Raw genomic sequence first — 13,406 nt, 5'->3', positions numbered from 1 at the left:
CTTGTGGGCAATAGTCCAGTTCAAGGAGCTGACCAGAAGCCCTAGACTTAAAAAGTTTTCCAGTATTGAAAACTTCAAAGCTCATTATTTTTTTATTTCTGAGTATTTAAGTATTCAACAGACTAGACCATGAAAGGCCCTCCTAGATATCAGCCATTTTCACACAGAAGCTCAAACACATCAAGCATTTGTAAGGGAGTGGCTTGATTTGACCAAAAACAAATTTTTAAGAACGATTCTAGAATTGGGCTGATGATTTTCATTTCTGATGTCTCCAGATTGGCTCCCTCTGTGTAGTTCAGGGCCTCCATGAGATGTGCCAGAAGCTCCCAAAATAATTCCAATCTTTCTAGTAAAAAAAAAAAAATGTATCAAGCAAACATCAAATAAATTTCTGGGATATTAAAAAAAATCACACTGAGGCTTTATGAAGAAAAAAAAATCTGGGATATTTGAGGTAAGGAGCAAGAGGCAGTAAATAGTGCTTATCAAAGTAAGAGATTCTCAAACATAGAACAGGACTCCTCCAATTCCAGCACGGTATCACTGCCTCTTCTCCACGGCACTTGCAGTTAAGACACAGAAGGAGCCAAGCCCGGAAAGACACAAAGAGCACAGTGCAGCCCAACCAGGAGATGAGCCCTTCCTGGCACTGTTCAGCGCAGTGTAGCTTTGCGGCTGCCATAATCATGTACTCAGTACCTTGGACCGGCACATTCGGCTGACAGTATGATACTGTTCTCAACCAGCATCAAAAGAGCTCCAAGTACCACTTAAGAGTGTACACTGTTGAAAATTAGTGAACTGGACTTGTATTTTACATTTAAAAGAACGATTTTATTTATTTATTGGAGAGCAAGCGAGAGAGAGCAAGCGAGCAAGAGGCTGTAAGACCCCCAAAACGAGGACCCCACACTCTGCCCGGATATGGCGACACCCCAAATCACTCACGAGAAGCGGTCTTGATGCAAACTGCAAGAGGATTTTATTCCAAGCGCGCTGGGGCCCACAGTCGTACACCGCACAGGGGTAGAGGACTGCAGAGCCCCGAATGCAGGAACGGGACAGTTTTTATAGGGTTTCTAACAAAGCCTGTGCATTAGACCAATCATTTTTTTAATATCAGGAGCCCATGGGGTGCGAGCCAGTCAGTTTGTGTCACTCCATAGTTTCTAAGCCAATTAGTTTAATTTGTTCAAGCCCCTCGTGGACCAATCAGTCTCTTATGACCTTGGTGGTCAGCATATGCGCAGGTCCTTGGGTGGGGGTAGCAGAGTGTGGTATCAGTCTCCTATGACCTTGGTGGTCTGAGGCAGGCTGCTACAGCTTATGGTGCAGACTACTAAGGCTTACAGTGTGGGCTATTAAGGCTTATGGTGCAGGCTATTTACAGAAACTAAATAAGTGGTTTACTTTATTACTCATTTCCCATCCTTGAGGGCTATCTCATGCCCTTTTTACCTAGTTTTATATTAGGAGCGGGCTCTGATATAATGAGAAGAGGGATTCTTTACTTGCTTTCAACAGAGAGTAAAGCCTGGAGTTTGAGGTATGCAGGGGCCCACTTAAGCTCCCTTTGGAGCGTGATAGTATTTCTGGGCTTCTGAATTCTTGGGCCTTTCAAGGCAAATAGAGAGAGAATGGGAGCCGGGCGTGGTGGTGCATGCCTTTAATCCCAGCACTTGGAAGACAGAAAGGTAAGAGGATCGCGGTGAGTTCGAGGCCACACTGAGACTATGTAGTGAATTCCAGGTCAGCCTGGGCTAGTGAGACCTTACCTTGAAGAACCCAAAAATGAAAAAAAAAAAAGTTAATTTGATGCCCAAGTTGGAGGTTTCAGTCAGTGGTCAGTTGACTGCATTTGGGCTGTGGAAAGAATGCATCATGGTGGGGTATGGTGGCAGGGAAGACAGAGTAAAAAGAGGGGCTACAGTCTCATTGTTTACTTAGAGGGCATACTCCACTTCCAGAAGCCCTCCCAGAGGCCCATCTCTCAAATTCCCCACTATCTTTCAATAGCACCAAAGGCTAGAGACCAAGCTTTTAACACATCCAAAACAAAGCATAGATATTTTGATTTGATTTGAAACATGTTCTCATTCTATAGCCCAACCCAGCCTGAGTGCTGAGATTATAGATGTGAACTACCACCATATGTATACTATTGGAATCTTAAAACCATGTGGGTGTGCTTGCCTATTTAAAAACGTAAAATATGCAACTGGTGTAGTGGGGCATGCCTTTAATCACAGCACTTGGGAAGCAGAGGTAGGAGGACCACCATGAGTTCGAGGCTACCATGAGGCTACATAGTGAATTCCAGGTCAGCCTGGGCTAGAACAATACCATTCTCTTTCTCTCTCAAATAAATAAAAATGTTTAAATTTTTAAAAAAAATTTATTGTTATTATTATTTTGGTTGTTTGAGGTAGGGTCTCGCTCTTGCTAGGAGTTCAAGGCCAGCCTGAGACTACAGAGTGAATTCCAGGTCAACTTGAGCTAGAGTGATACCCTACCTTGAAAAGCCAAGCCAAAAAACAAAAAAATAGTTTCAGGCTGGCCTTGAATTCCCAATGATCCTCCTATGCCTTCATAGTGCTAGGATTAAAGCCCTGAGCCACCACGCCTGGCTCAGACTTTCTTGTATTGCTCAATGCCATTGCACAAGCAATTTCCTATGTCTGGTATGCCTCTTCCCTATCAGATCCTGTGTAAACTTAATCATTTAGGACTCCTTTCAGATGTCTTCTGTGAATTCTAAGGCAGTTAATGCCTCTCTGCACTCAAAAAGCACCTGGCAGGGGGAAACCTCTATTATGGTCTTAACACATCCAGTTGTAATTAACTGCTTGTTTCTTGCCTACACTGGACTCTAAGTTCCTGGAAGGCATGATTAAACCTTTCTTTGTAGTTTCATTTCCTAACATAGCACTGAGCAAGTAATCATTCATTCACCATCTACTATCGGTTTCTGTGCTAGGAGACATCGTTAAGTAATTAAGGCTTATGTTTGGCCTGGGAAAACACCTGCAATTTATTTTGCTATAACCCTGAAAAAGCATTACGTCAAAGTGGAAGCAATATCTTAAGATGGTTAGGAAGTAAAATACCTGCAAGGAGCAAAAATGTCTAGCAATCAATCAATCATAAGGATAAAATGCTTTCCCAACAAAACTGTTTTCAGGCACCCTCGTTTTAATCCTCCTTTAGTCTATGCAGTCTGTGGGGTAATCCCCCTTTTAGGGATTACTCTGAGTTCTCTAAATCCTCTCCTTGGTCATTTGTCTATGATTTCTAACTGGTAAATCCGTGCCCATACATGCCTGTCTGTAAATCACAGCTTTCCGGAAGCTGAGGCAGGACGATTACCAGTTGGTGGCCAGTTAGGGCTGGCGTACGTTATACGGTATAGGTCAGCCCGGGGTGCATTGCGAGGCTGTCTCAGAAAACCAGCCAAAAAAAAAAAAAAATCCCCAAACCACCAACCAACCAACCTACTCCCCCTGAAACCCTCATAGACCCAGGCACCCGGAGGCCATTCTTGTTGCTGCCCCTCACTCTAACCTCTTTTCCCTCTCCGGGTCTAGCGATGAGTCAGAGAGGAAAGATTTATCTGACATTTAAACATCAAGACCTCCGTGCCAGGGCCTGGACCCACTGTGAGAAGGACTGCCAGTGAGTTTCATCCGACGAAGGACCGCAGTGCTCCCCTGCATCGCCAGGCGGGCGGAGCACAAGGCCGGAACAATGAATGGACAAACGGAACGAATGAATGAATGGGTTGCGTCGGAGGCCGGGCCTTTGTTACGTCGGCCCTCCGGCGCAGGCGTGGCCGTACGTAAGGGGGGGCGGTGCGGAGGTGGTCTGCGGACGCCGGCCACCCAGTCACACGCAGGTCCTGCGGCGGGTGGAGAGCTCCGCGCCGCCTCCTCCCCCAAGTCCCTGCCCCGTTCTGCGGCGGCGCGTCATTTCCGCAACCCCGATTGAGGGGTTGGGGCGGGGAGCGCGGGGGAGGGGGCCGAGTAGCAGGGAAGCCCGCTCCCAAGCAGGGACTACATTTCCCGAGGGGCCTCGGCGGAGGCGGGCGCGGCGACGTCCCCCGGAAGTGGAGTCCAGGACTTCCAGTCGTGCGTGAGGCGAGCGGAGCCGGAGACAAGAGCAGAGGCCGGAGTCGGGATCTGACAAGATGGCCGGGCTGCCCCGCAGGATCATTAAGGTAAACGGCCCAGGCCACTCCGGGGCCTCCTTGACTCTGCTCTCATCCGGTCAGCGGGCTTGTCCGTGTGGTCCTTGGCTTCCCGTGGCCGGCGCGCCGACAGGGCCGCGGCATTGCCGACAGAGAGCGAGAGGGAGAGAGGGGTCTTGGCCCGGGTTAGCCGAGAGGAGTCGGGCGCTGGGGAGGGGGCGCCGAGGGGACTTCCGGCCGCGGCCGGGCGCGGGGCTGCGGGGGGAGGGAGAGGACCCGGGGACGTGCCGACAGCCGTGCGGCGGGAGCGGGAGGCCCTTGGCCGGCGTGGGGCGTGGAGGGTAGGGCGGCGAGATTGCGGGGCTCGGGTCTTGCGCGGGGTGTGGTGGTGGCGGCGGCGGGCGGGGGACGCGGCCCGGGCCTCGGCGGTGTCGCGGAGCAAACCCCTGGGCGGAGGCCTCGGGCGCGCGGGAATCGTGGCGTGGCCTGGACGCGGGGAGCGAGCGAGCGAGCGCCTGGGAGCCCAGCGTGGCCTCTCGGTCCCCGGAGACCCTCCTTTTTCGGCACGTACCGCGACGCGGCGGGGCGGCAGCCCCGGGTACAGAATGAATGAACCGGCCGGCGGGCCGAGGCCGGGCGGGGCTCTGCGCCCCGAGAGACAGAGGGAGAGAGAGGCGGCTCCCGCCGCGCTCGGCACATGCTCGTCCTGGCTGCCCCGGGGTTCGCTTCGCGGTCGGGTTTGGTGGGGGGGTGGGGGGGGCTCGGCGCCCCATCGTCATTGCTACCTCGGTCTCTATGCATTCCAGTTCCGCTTGTTATCTTCAGTCTCCGCGTAGTGATTTTACTCCGGCTGGCAAACTCTTCGAGAGCAGTTTGTCGTCCGAGGAAGTAGTTTTTGAACCCAAGGCTTGGGAAGAGGGCCGCAGTCGTGGAATCGTTTGCCTCTCGGTTTTGCGCGTTTTAACTGCTGAACCGTCCTGAGGCTTTTTTTTTTTTTTTTAATGAATGCTGTGTTTTCACTAGTACATAGGGAATCGTGAAAAATTTGGTCTCGTGTTTCCTAAAGTCTTTACATAACATCATCGATTGCTCAGACGTGATAGGTTGCTGCAATCCAGGAAAGGTGCATCTTGCATTTTTGTCGTCGATTTTTATGGAGGAAAACGAATCTAATATCTGCACTGCTCAGTAGGCCAGCAATATGACTTATATTGCAGTTTAATTTTGCTTGGTGTAACCTGGTTAACTTGTATTTAGTCATGTTCATTCCAAAGTTTTCGGTGAGATGCATACTAAGTATAGATCTTTTGGGCTTTGACGGATGATGATATATTGAGAAGTGCTTCCTACAGTCACAAAATATAGCAGGGATTAGGGTGTCACTGACGAAAAGTAAAGGCTTGATTTAGAAAAATATGACCAATATAGACATTCTTAGATAGGACACAGAAGTAGATTTACAACCAGTACTAGAGCCCACCTTTACTTAAATTATGAATTTATCTCACACGAACCTTTATTGTTGTATTAGGAGTCTGTCTCATATTCTCTCCAAGCAGATTTGTTACTGGCATTTGAAGGTCTTGATAGTACGGTTTAGTTATGATGTAGTAGTCACATGGCCACAAATTATATTTATCAAGCCTTTTGAGAAGTGATAGCTTCCCACCACATAACATTGAGTTTTTTAAAAAAAATTATTATACTTAGGTTATGTACTAAACATAGTACAAACTGACTGGCAATGAAGATAATTCTTTAAAATATATAGTGAACTATGTAATTTTGCTTAATTCTGAAGATACTCTGAAGTAATAGGAAAACTTTGGATGGGAAAATAAATTTTGTGATATCTCATTTATAAATGGACCGAAGTAGTTTAAAACAGTAAGTGCAAGGCCTCATAATTCATTTGACACACTTAAGATTTACACTGACTATGGACATTTTGCAATTTAAACAAAGACAGTATGAATTCATACTGTAATATATAATTTTAATTTTAGTCTTATTGATGGTTCTCTTAATGAATATGCTTTGATTTTTATCTAATGGTGGTTTGGTTTAATATCATTTATAGCTTTAAAGGACAGTTTTCTCTAATCCCTGAGAAGATTAAGAGATTACAGATTTTATTTTTAGTATTCATGATTGTAGTATGTAGACTGGAATAACTGAAAAGAACTTTTTATCTCCTAGTGTTGAGGATTGAATGTAGTAGATAGGACCGTATGCATTCTAGGCAAATGCAATACCCACTGAACTGTACCTCCAACAGGAAACATTTCTGTAATCAAAATTTATTTTTGAAAGTTACCCTGTTGGGCTGGAGAAATGGATCAGCAGTTAAGGTGCTTGCCTGCAAAGCCTAATGATTGGGGTTCCATTCCCCAGTACCCATGTAAAGCCAGATGCACAAAGAAGATCATGTGTCTGAAGGTCATTTACAGCAGCTAGAGGCCCTGGTGCACCCATTTTCTCTGTCTTTCTCTATCTCTCTGCTTGCAAATAAATAAATAGAATTTTTAGGGCTGGAGAGATGGCTTAGTGGTTAAGCAATTGCCTGTGAAGCCTAAGGACCCCGGTTCGAGGCTTGATTCCCCAGGACCCACATTAGCCAGATGCACAAGGGGGGCATGCATCTGGAGTTCGTCTGCAGTGGCTGGAGGCCCTGGCGTGCCCATTCTCTCTCTCTCTCTCTCTCTGCCTCTTTCTTTCTCTGTCGGTCACTCTCAAATAAATAAAAATAAAATAAATATTAAAAAAAATAAATAGAATTTTTAGAAAAGTTACTGTCAGCTCCAAAAAAAAAAAAGAAAGAAAAAAGAAAACTTCAAGAAAAAAGTTACCGTCAACCATAGTGCAGGGATTTTTGTGAACTAGAATGTTGAATGTGGTAGCTGAGTCCAGAGGGACATAATTTCCTTTATTGGATTGTTACTCTATTTCTTGGTAACCTTTGACTTGCAGAAGATGAGATTTAGAATCTTTAAAAAATATTTATTTATTTAATTATTTTGGTTTTTCAAAATAGGGTCTCACTGTAGCTCAGGCTGACCTGGAATTCACTATGTAGTCTCGGGGTGGCCTCAAACTCATGGTGATTCTCCTACCTCTGCCTTCCAAGTGCTGGGATTAAAGGTGTGTGCCACCTACCCGGCTTTATTTATTTATTATTATTTTTAATTAATTTATTCTTATTAACAACTTCCATCATTGTAAACAATATCCCATGTTAATGCTCTACCTCCCCCACTTTCCCGTTTGAAACTCCATTCTCCATCATATCCCCTTCCTCTGTCAGTCTCTTTTTTATTTTGACGTCATCATCTTTTACCTCCTATTATAATGGTCTTGTGTAGGTAGTGTCAGGCACTGTGAGGTCATGGATATCCAGAGATCTACAATTTACTATGTCAGTGTTACTGTTATGAAGTAGATATCTTGATCAGGACATAGTTTAATTTGCATAGTATGCTTTTTTACTTCATAATGGCCATACTTGAGTATTAATTCAGTAATGTGATCCTTGGAGAAATTTTTTACTTGTTTGGGAGAGGGAAAGAGAATGGGTGTGCCATGGCTTTCAACTGATACAAACTCCAGACATGTGTGACCCCTTGTGTGCATGCATGCTTGCATCACTGTGTGTCTGGCTTATGTGGGACCTGGAGATTCAAACATGAGTTCTTAGGCTTCACAGGCAAGCGTCTTAACCGCTAAGCCATCTCTCCAGCTGCAGAAATTTTACAGTATGTTTCACTGTCAAGTAACTGGTTCACATGATATTCTATAAGGTCTTAAAACTAGCTATAGGCAGAACTTGGATTTTACCTAGTGTGATCTTCCTGTGTCTGTCTCTTTGGAGATGACAAAAGGTATGTTCAAGTACCATGACTACTATACTTAACCACAGAAATAAGACTTTTTTTGTTATTGTTTTGGGTCTTGCTCTAGCCCAGGCTGACGTGGAATTCACTATGTAGTCTCAGGCTGGCCTTGAACTCATGGCAGTCCTTCTACCTCTGCCTTCCAAGCGCTGGGATTAAAGGCATGTGCCACCTTTCCCAGCCAGACATGAGTTTTTAAAGTTACTGTACACCCATTTGCTATCTCCTTCAGAATTCAATCCAGCAGCAAATTCTGTAGGTTACACTTTCTAAATCAGACATATTTTCTCATCTCTCTGAAACCCCTGTTCAGTTCTATCATTTCTTGCCTGGTCTTCTTTATTAGCAGCAGGTAATGTTCTTTTAAACAATATAAGATCACGGGCTGGAGAGATGGCTTAGTGGTTAAGCGCTTGCCTGTGAAGCCTAAGGACCCCAGTTCGAGGCTTGATTCCCCAGGTCCCACATTAGCCAGATGCACAAGGGGGCGCATGCATCTAGAGTTCGCTTGCAGTGGCCAGAAGCCCTGGCGCGCCCATTCTCTCTCTCTCCCCCTCTATCTGTTTTTCTGTCACTCTCAAATAAATAAATAAAAAATGGACAAAAAATATTTTAAAAAATATAGATCAGGACTGGGAAGATGGCTCAGTGGTTAAAGGTACTTGCTGGCAAAGCCTCCTTCCTGGGTTTGATTCTCCAGTTTCCACATAAAGCCAGGTGCACAAAATGACACTGTCTGGAGTTCATTTGCAATGGCAAGAGGCCCTGTGTGCCCAATATATTCTTACGCTTTCTCCTCTCCAATAAATAAAAAAAAAATTTAAAAATAAAAATCAAAATATGGGTCATTGCCTATATACAAGTGTGGTGGTGTGCACCTTTAAACTCTGCATTTGGAAGCTGAGGTAGGAGGATAACTGAGTTCGAGGCCAGCCTGGGACAACAGAGTGCCAGGTCAGCCTGGGCTAAAGTGACAACACCCTATCTTGAAAAGAAAAAAGTCCATCTTGTTAAAAATGCTATGTAGGTTCTCCATTACATTTCAACATAATCTTCTTTCTCACCTGCGAGGCCCTATAGTTGTCTAGAATCTGCTGATGCTTTAGCTCATGTCTTTTTTTTTTCTTTATTCGAGTCTCTCAGTAGCCCAGGCTGACCTATAATTCACTATGTAGTCTCAGGGTGGCCTTGAACTCACAGTGATCCTCATACCTTTGCTTTCCTTTGCTTCCCAAGTGCTGGGATTAAAGGCGTGTGCCACCGTACCTTGTCCCTATCTTTTGTATTTTTAAAAAATTATTCATGAGAGAAAGTGAATGGGTGTACCAGGGCCTCCAGCTACTGCAAATGAACTCCAGATACATGCACCACCATATATATCTGGTTTACGTGGGTTCTGGGAAGTTGAACCTGAGTCTTTAGGCTTCCCAGCCATCTGTCCAGCCCCCTTGTACTTTTATGTTTGAGGTAAGGTCTTCCTCTAGCTCAGGTTGACCAGGATTTCACTTGTAGTTTCAGGGTGGCCTCAAACTCTTGGTGATCCTCTGATCCTCTTACCTCTGCCTCCTGAGTGCTGGGATTAAAGGCGTGCATCTTGTACTTTAAAAAAAAAAAAAAAACAACAAACCTTTATTGACAACCACCATAACATCTACACGCTATCCCATGATCATAATCCCTTTCCACCACCCTCCTTGGTCCCCCTTTTCCTGTCTCTCTTCTGAATCCCTTCATTCCAACTAGTGTCTTGTCTGCTTTGATGTTCTTGTACTTTTTTTCTGGGTTACTCCCTTGTAGCTGTACTGTTGCTGTGCCTTACTCCAGTCAGAGGCTGTACTTTGGCTTGTTACATTGCTCATTTGGTCTTCCCATGTTCTTCACATGTCCTGTACTCAGAGATGACCACCTTAACTGGCTGATCTAAACCAGTTTTCCTCCCTCCCTCCCTTTCTCCCTCCTTTCTTTCTGTGTATTTGTGTTTGTATGCATGTGGGTGCACATGTGTTTGGGGGTCCATTCATGGAAGGAGGCCAGAGGTTGGACATAGGTGGTTTTCTCTATCTGTCTCTACCTTACATACTGAAACAGAGTCTCACACGAACCCAGAGCTTGCCAATTTGACTAGTGGGGCAGCTAGCCAGCTTGCCCTCGAAAAGGAAAAAAAAAGAAAAGATAGATAGCCAGCCAGGTGTGCTGGCATACATCTTTAAACCCAGCACTTGGAAGGCAAAGGTAGGAGGATCACTATGAATTCAAGGCCAGCCTTACTACAGAGTGACTGTTAGGTCTGCCTGGGTTATGAGGCCCTAACTTGAAAAAAGAAAAAAAAAAATTGAATACATCTGAATAAGATTCCAACATGAAAAGCAATTAGCTATTTCTTTCTACCAAGAAGGGTGGGGGGGGGTCTGTTTTAAACTTACAAGTTTTGACAAATTTCAGGAGGGAAGACAAAAATACACATTTTGTCCTGTTTGTAGATCACATATGAAAGGTTTTAAAGGGTGAAAGACTTCTAGCATTCCAATTCTCTACAGCCATTGTCCTTAGGCCCTTATTGTTTCCTTCCAGAAAGACAATAGTAATCTAGTACCAGTATGCTCTGCTTACCCTTCTTTATACAAATACTTTGATATCCTTCCCACCACCCACCTAGCCAACTGTTTACCTCAAGGGACTCTTTTTTTTTTTCTCAAGGTAGGGTCTCACTCGGGCCCAGGCTGATCTGGAATTCACTATGTAGTCTCAGGTTGGCCTTGAACTCATGGCAATTCTCCTACCTCTGCCTCCTGAGTGCTGAGATTAAAGGTGTGCGCCACTGTGCCTGGCAAGGGACTCATTTTTTTAGAGCTGTTCTGGCAGAATTTGTGGTTAGACTTTTAAACCTATTGATACATTTTGTTTTGTTTTGTTTTGTTTTTCCGGGTAGGGTCTTACTCTAGCCCAGGCTGACCTGGACATTCTGTAGCCTCATTCTGTCATTAAACTTACAGGTGATTCTCCTACCTCTGCCTCCCAAGTGCTGGAATTAAAGGTGTGTGCCACCATGCCTAGCCTTCTGCTGACAACTTTTAAATTACTTTAAAATTTTTTTTATTTTTATTTATTTATTTGAGAGAGTCAGAGAGGGAGGGAGGAGAGAGAGAAAGAGAGAATGGGCATGTCAGGGTATTCAGCCACTGCAAACAAACTCCAGATGCATGCGGCATCTTGTGCATCTGTTTTACATGGGTCCTGGGGAATTGAACCTAGGTCCTTTGGCTTTGCAGGCAAATGCCTTGACTGCTAAGACATCTCTCCTGTCCTGATAACTTTTATTGTTCCAAAAACTGTGCTAGTCAACAATTTTGTAACGAATAATTTTACTTATATGGCATTTTGTTTGAGTGATACTGAGTCTGGTAGTTCTGTTTTTAATTATGTAGCCCAGGTTGGCCTAAACTTGAGAAGATTTTGATTCAGTCTAGAGTGCTAGGATTTCAGGCTTGGGTCACCGTGCACCTGTGTGCGCATTCTGTCTCTCAGCTTAAATCACAAAGACTAAAACATCTTTAAAATGAGAAATTTTCCTAGAGGGAGACCCTACCAAGAAAAAAAAAGAGAGAGAGAGAGAGAGAGAAATTTTTCTTTATGCAATTTGTCATCAAAAGGAACCAGTTATTTTGGAAACAAATATATGAGATTTTCTTCATATATATATATATATATATATATATATATTTTAATTTTTATTAACATTTTCCATGATTATAAAATACATCCCATGGTAATTCCCTCCCTCCCCACCCCCACACTTTCCCATTTGAAATTCCATTCTCCGTCATATTACCTCCCCATTACAATCATTGTAATTACATATATACAATATCAACCTATTAAGTATCCTCCTCCCTTCCTTTCTCTACCCTTTATGTCTCCTTTTTAACTTACTGGCCTCTGCTACTAAGTATTTTCATTCTCACGCAAAGCCCAATCATCTGTAGCTAGGATCCACATATGAGAGAGAACATGTGGCGCTTGGCTTTCTGGGCCTGGGTTACCTCACTTAGTATAATCCTTTCCAGGTCCATCCATTTTTCTGCAAATTTCATAACTTCATTTTTCTTTACTGCTGAGTAGAACTCCATTGTATAAATGTGCCACATCTTCATTATCCACTCATCTGTTGAGGGACATCTAGGCTGGTTCCATTTCCCAGCTATTATAAATTGAGCAGCAATAAACATGGTTGAGCATGTTCAGTTATATATTTTAATGACATACTATTACACCTGACTGTTTTTGAGGCATGGAGTCTTAACTATGGAGTCCATCCTCAAACTTGAATCCTGCCTTAGCCTTTGTAAAGTGCTGTTATCATACATAGGTAGCAGTACAGGTATGAACTGCCACACCAAAGTGCCATTCATTTAATTGTCTTTAAAATTTTTTAAAAATATCTATTTGCGCTGGAGGGGGGGGGCACGACACACCAGGGCTTCCTGCCACTGCAAATGAGTTTGAAACTCATGTGCCACTTTGTGCATTTGTCTTAATAGTGGGTACAGCAGAATTAAACCTGCGCTGGTAAGCTTTGCAAACAAGTACTTTGACCACTGAGCTATCTCTCCTTGTCTCCCCCCCCCCCCCCGCCCCAACTGTGTTCTTTTGTTTTTTTTTTTTATTTTTTTTGAGGTAGGGTCTCACTCAAGACCAGGCTGACCTGGAATTCACTATGTAGTCTCAGGGTGGCCTTGAACTCATGGCAGTACTCCTACCTCTGCCTCCCAAGTGCTGGGATTAAAGGCGTGCGCCACCATGCTAGTCTCCCAGCTCCCATCTTATATGATTTGTTTTGAGAACTGCAATTCACTGTATAGTTCAGCGGGCTTGCCACATTATTTAAATTTAAAAAATTATTTTTTTTATTTTTGGGCAGGTGAGATGGCTTAACAGTTAAGTGCTTGCCTATAAAGCCTAAGGACCCCGGTTTGAGGCTTGATTCTCCAGGACCCACATTAGCCAGATGCACAAGGGGTCACGCATCTGGAGTTCCTCTGCAGTGGTTGGAGGCCCTGGTGTGCCCATTCTCTCTCTCTCTCTCTGCCTTTTTCTCTCTGTCACTCTCAAATAAAAATAAAATTTCTATTTTTTATTGTTGACAACTTCCATAACTATAAACAGTAAACCATAATTCCCTCCCCCCCTCACTTCCACTTTGCAACTCCACTCTCCATCAGGGCTTTCCACATTTTAAGCATGAGCTCTTACTACTGAGTTACACACCTAGCCCCCGAAGTACTTAGAAACATTTGTTTCAGCATCTAATGCTAGCATATTAACATTTTGCC

At 44.4% G+C, this 13,406-nt stretch overlaps 1 protein-coding gene across 1 annotated transcript in view; it reads left to right on the top strand.

Moving 5' to 3' along the window:
* Positions 1-4,087: 4,087 nt before the first annotated feature.
* Positions 4,088-13,406, top strand: part of Ube2n (ubiquitin conjugating enzyme E2 N) — a 43,665-nt gene continuing 34,346 nt past the window's right edge. Inside the window, exon 1 of the mRNA XM_004650178.2 lies at positions 4,088-4,216. Within this exon, the coding sequence (XP_004650235.1) occupies positions 4,187-4,216 (30 nt within the window). The 5' untranslated portion in view covers positions 4,088-4,186. The remainder of the gene's footprint in view (positions 4,217-13,406) is intronic.

Source organism: Jaculus jaculus, chromosome 6 (assembly GCF_020740685.1).
Source record: "Jaculus jaculus isolate mJacJac1 chromosome 6, mJacJac1.mat.Y.cur, whole genome shotgun sequence".
NCBI classification, from domain to species: domain Eukaryota; kingdom Metazoa; phylum Chordata; class Mammalia; order Rodentia; family Dipodidae; genus Jaculus; species Jaculus jaculus.
This window is presented reverse-complemented; position numbering and strand designations above follow the sequence as displayed.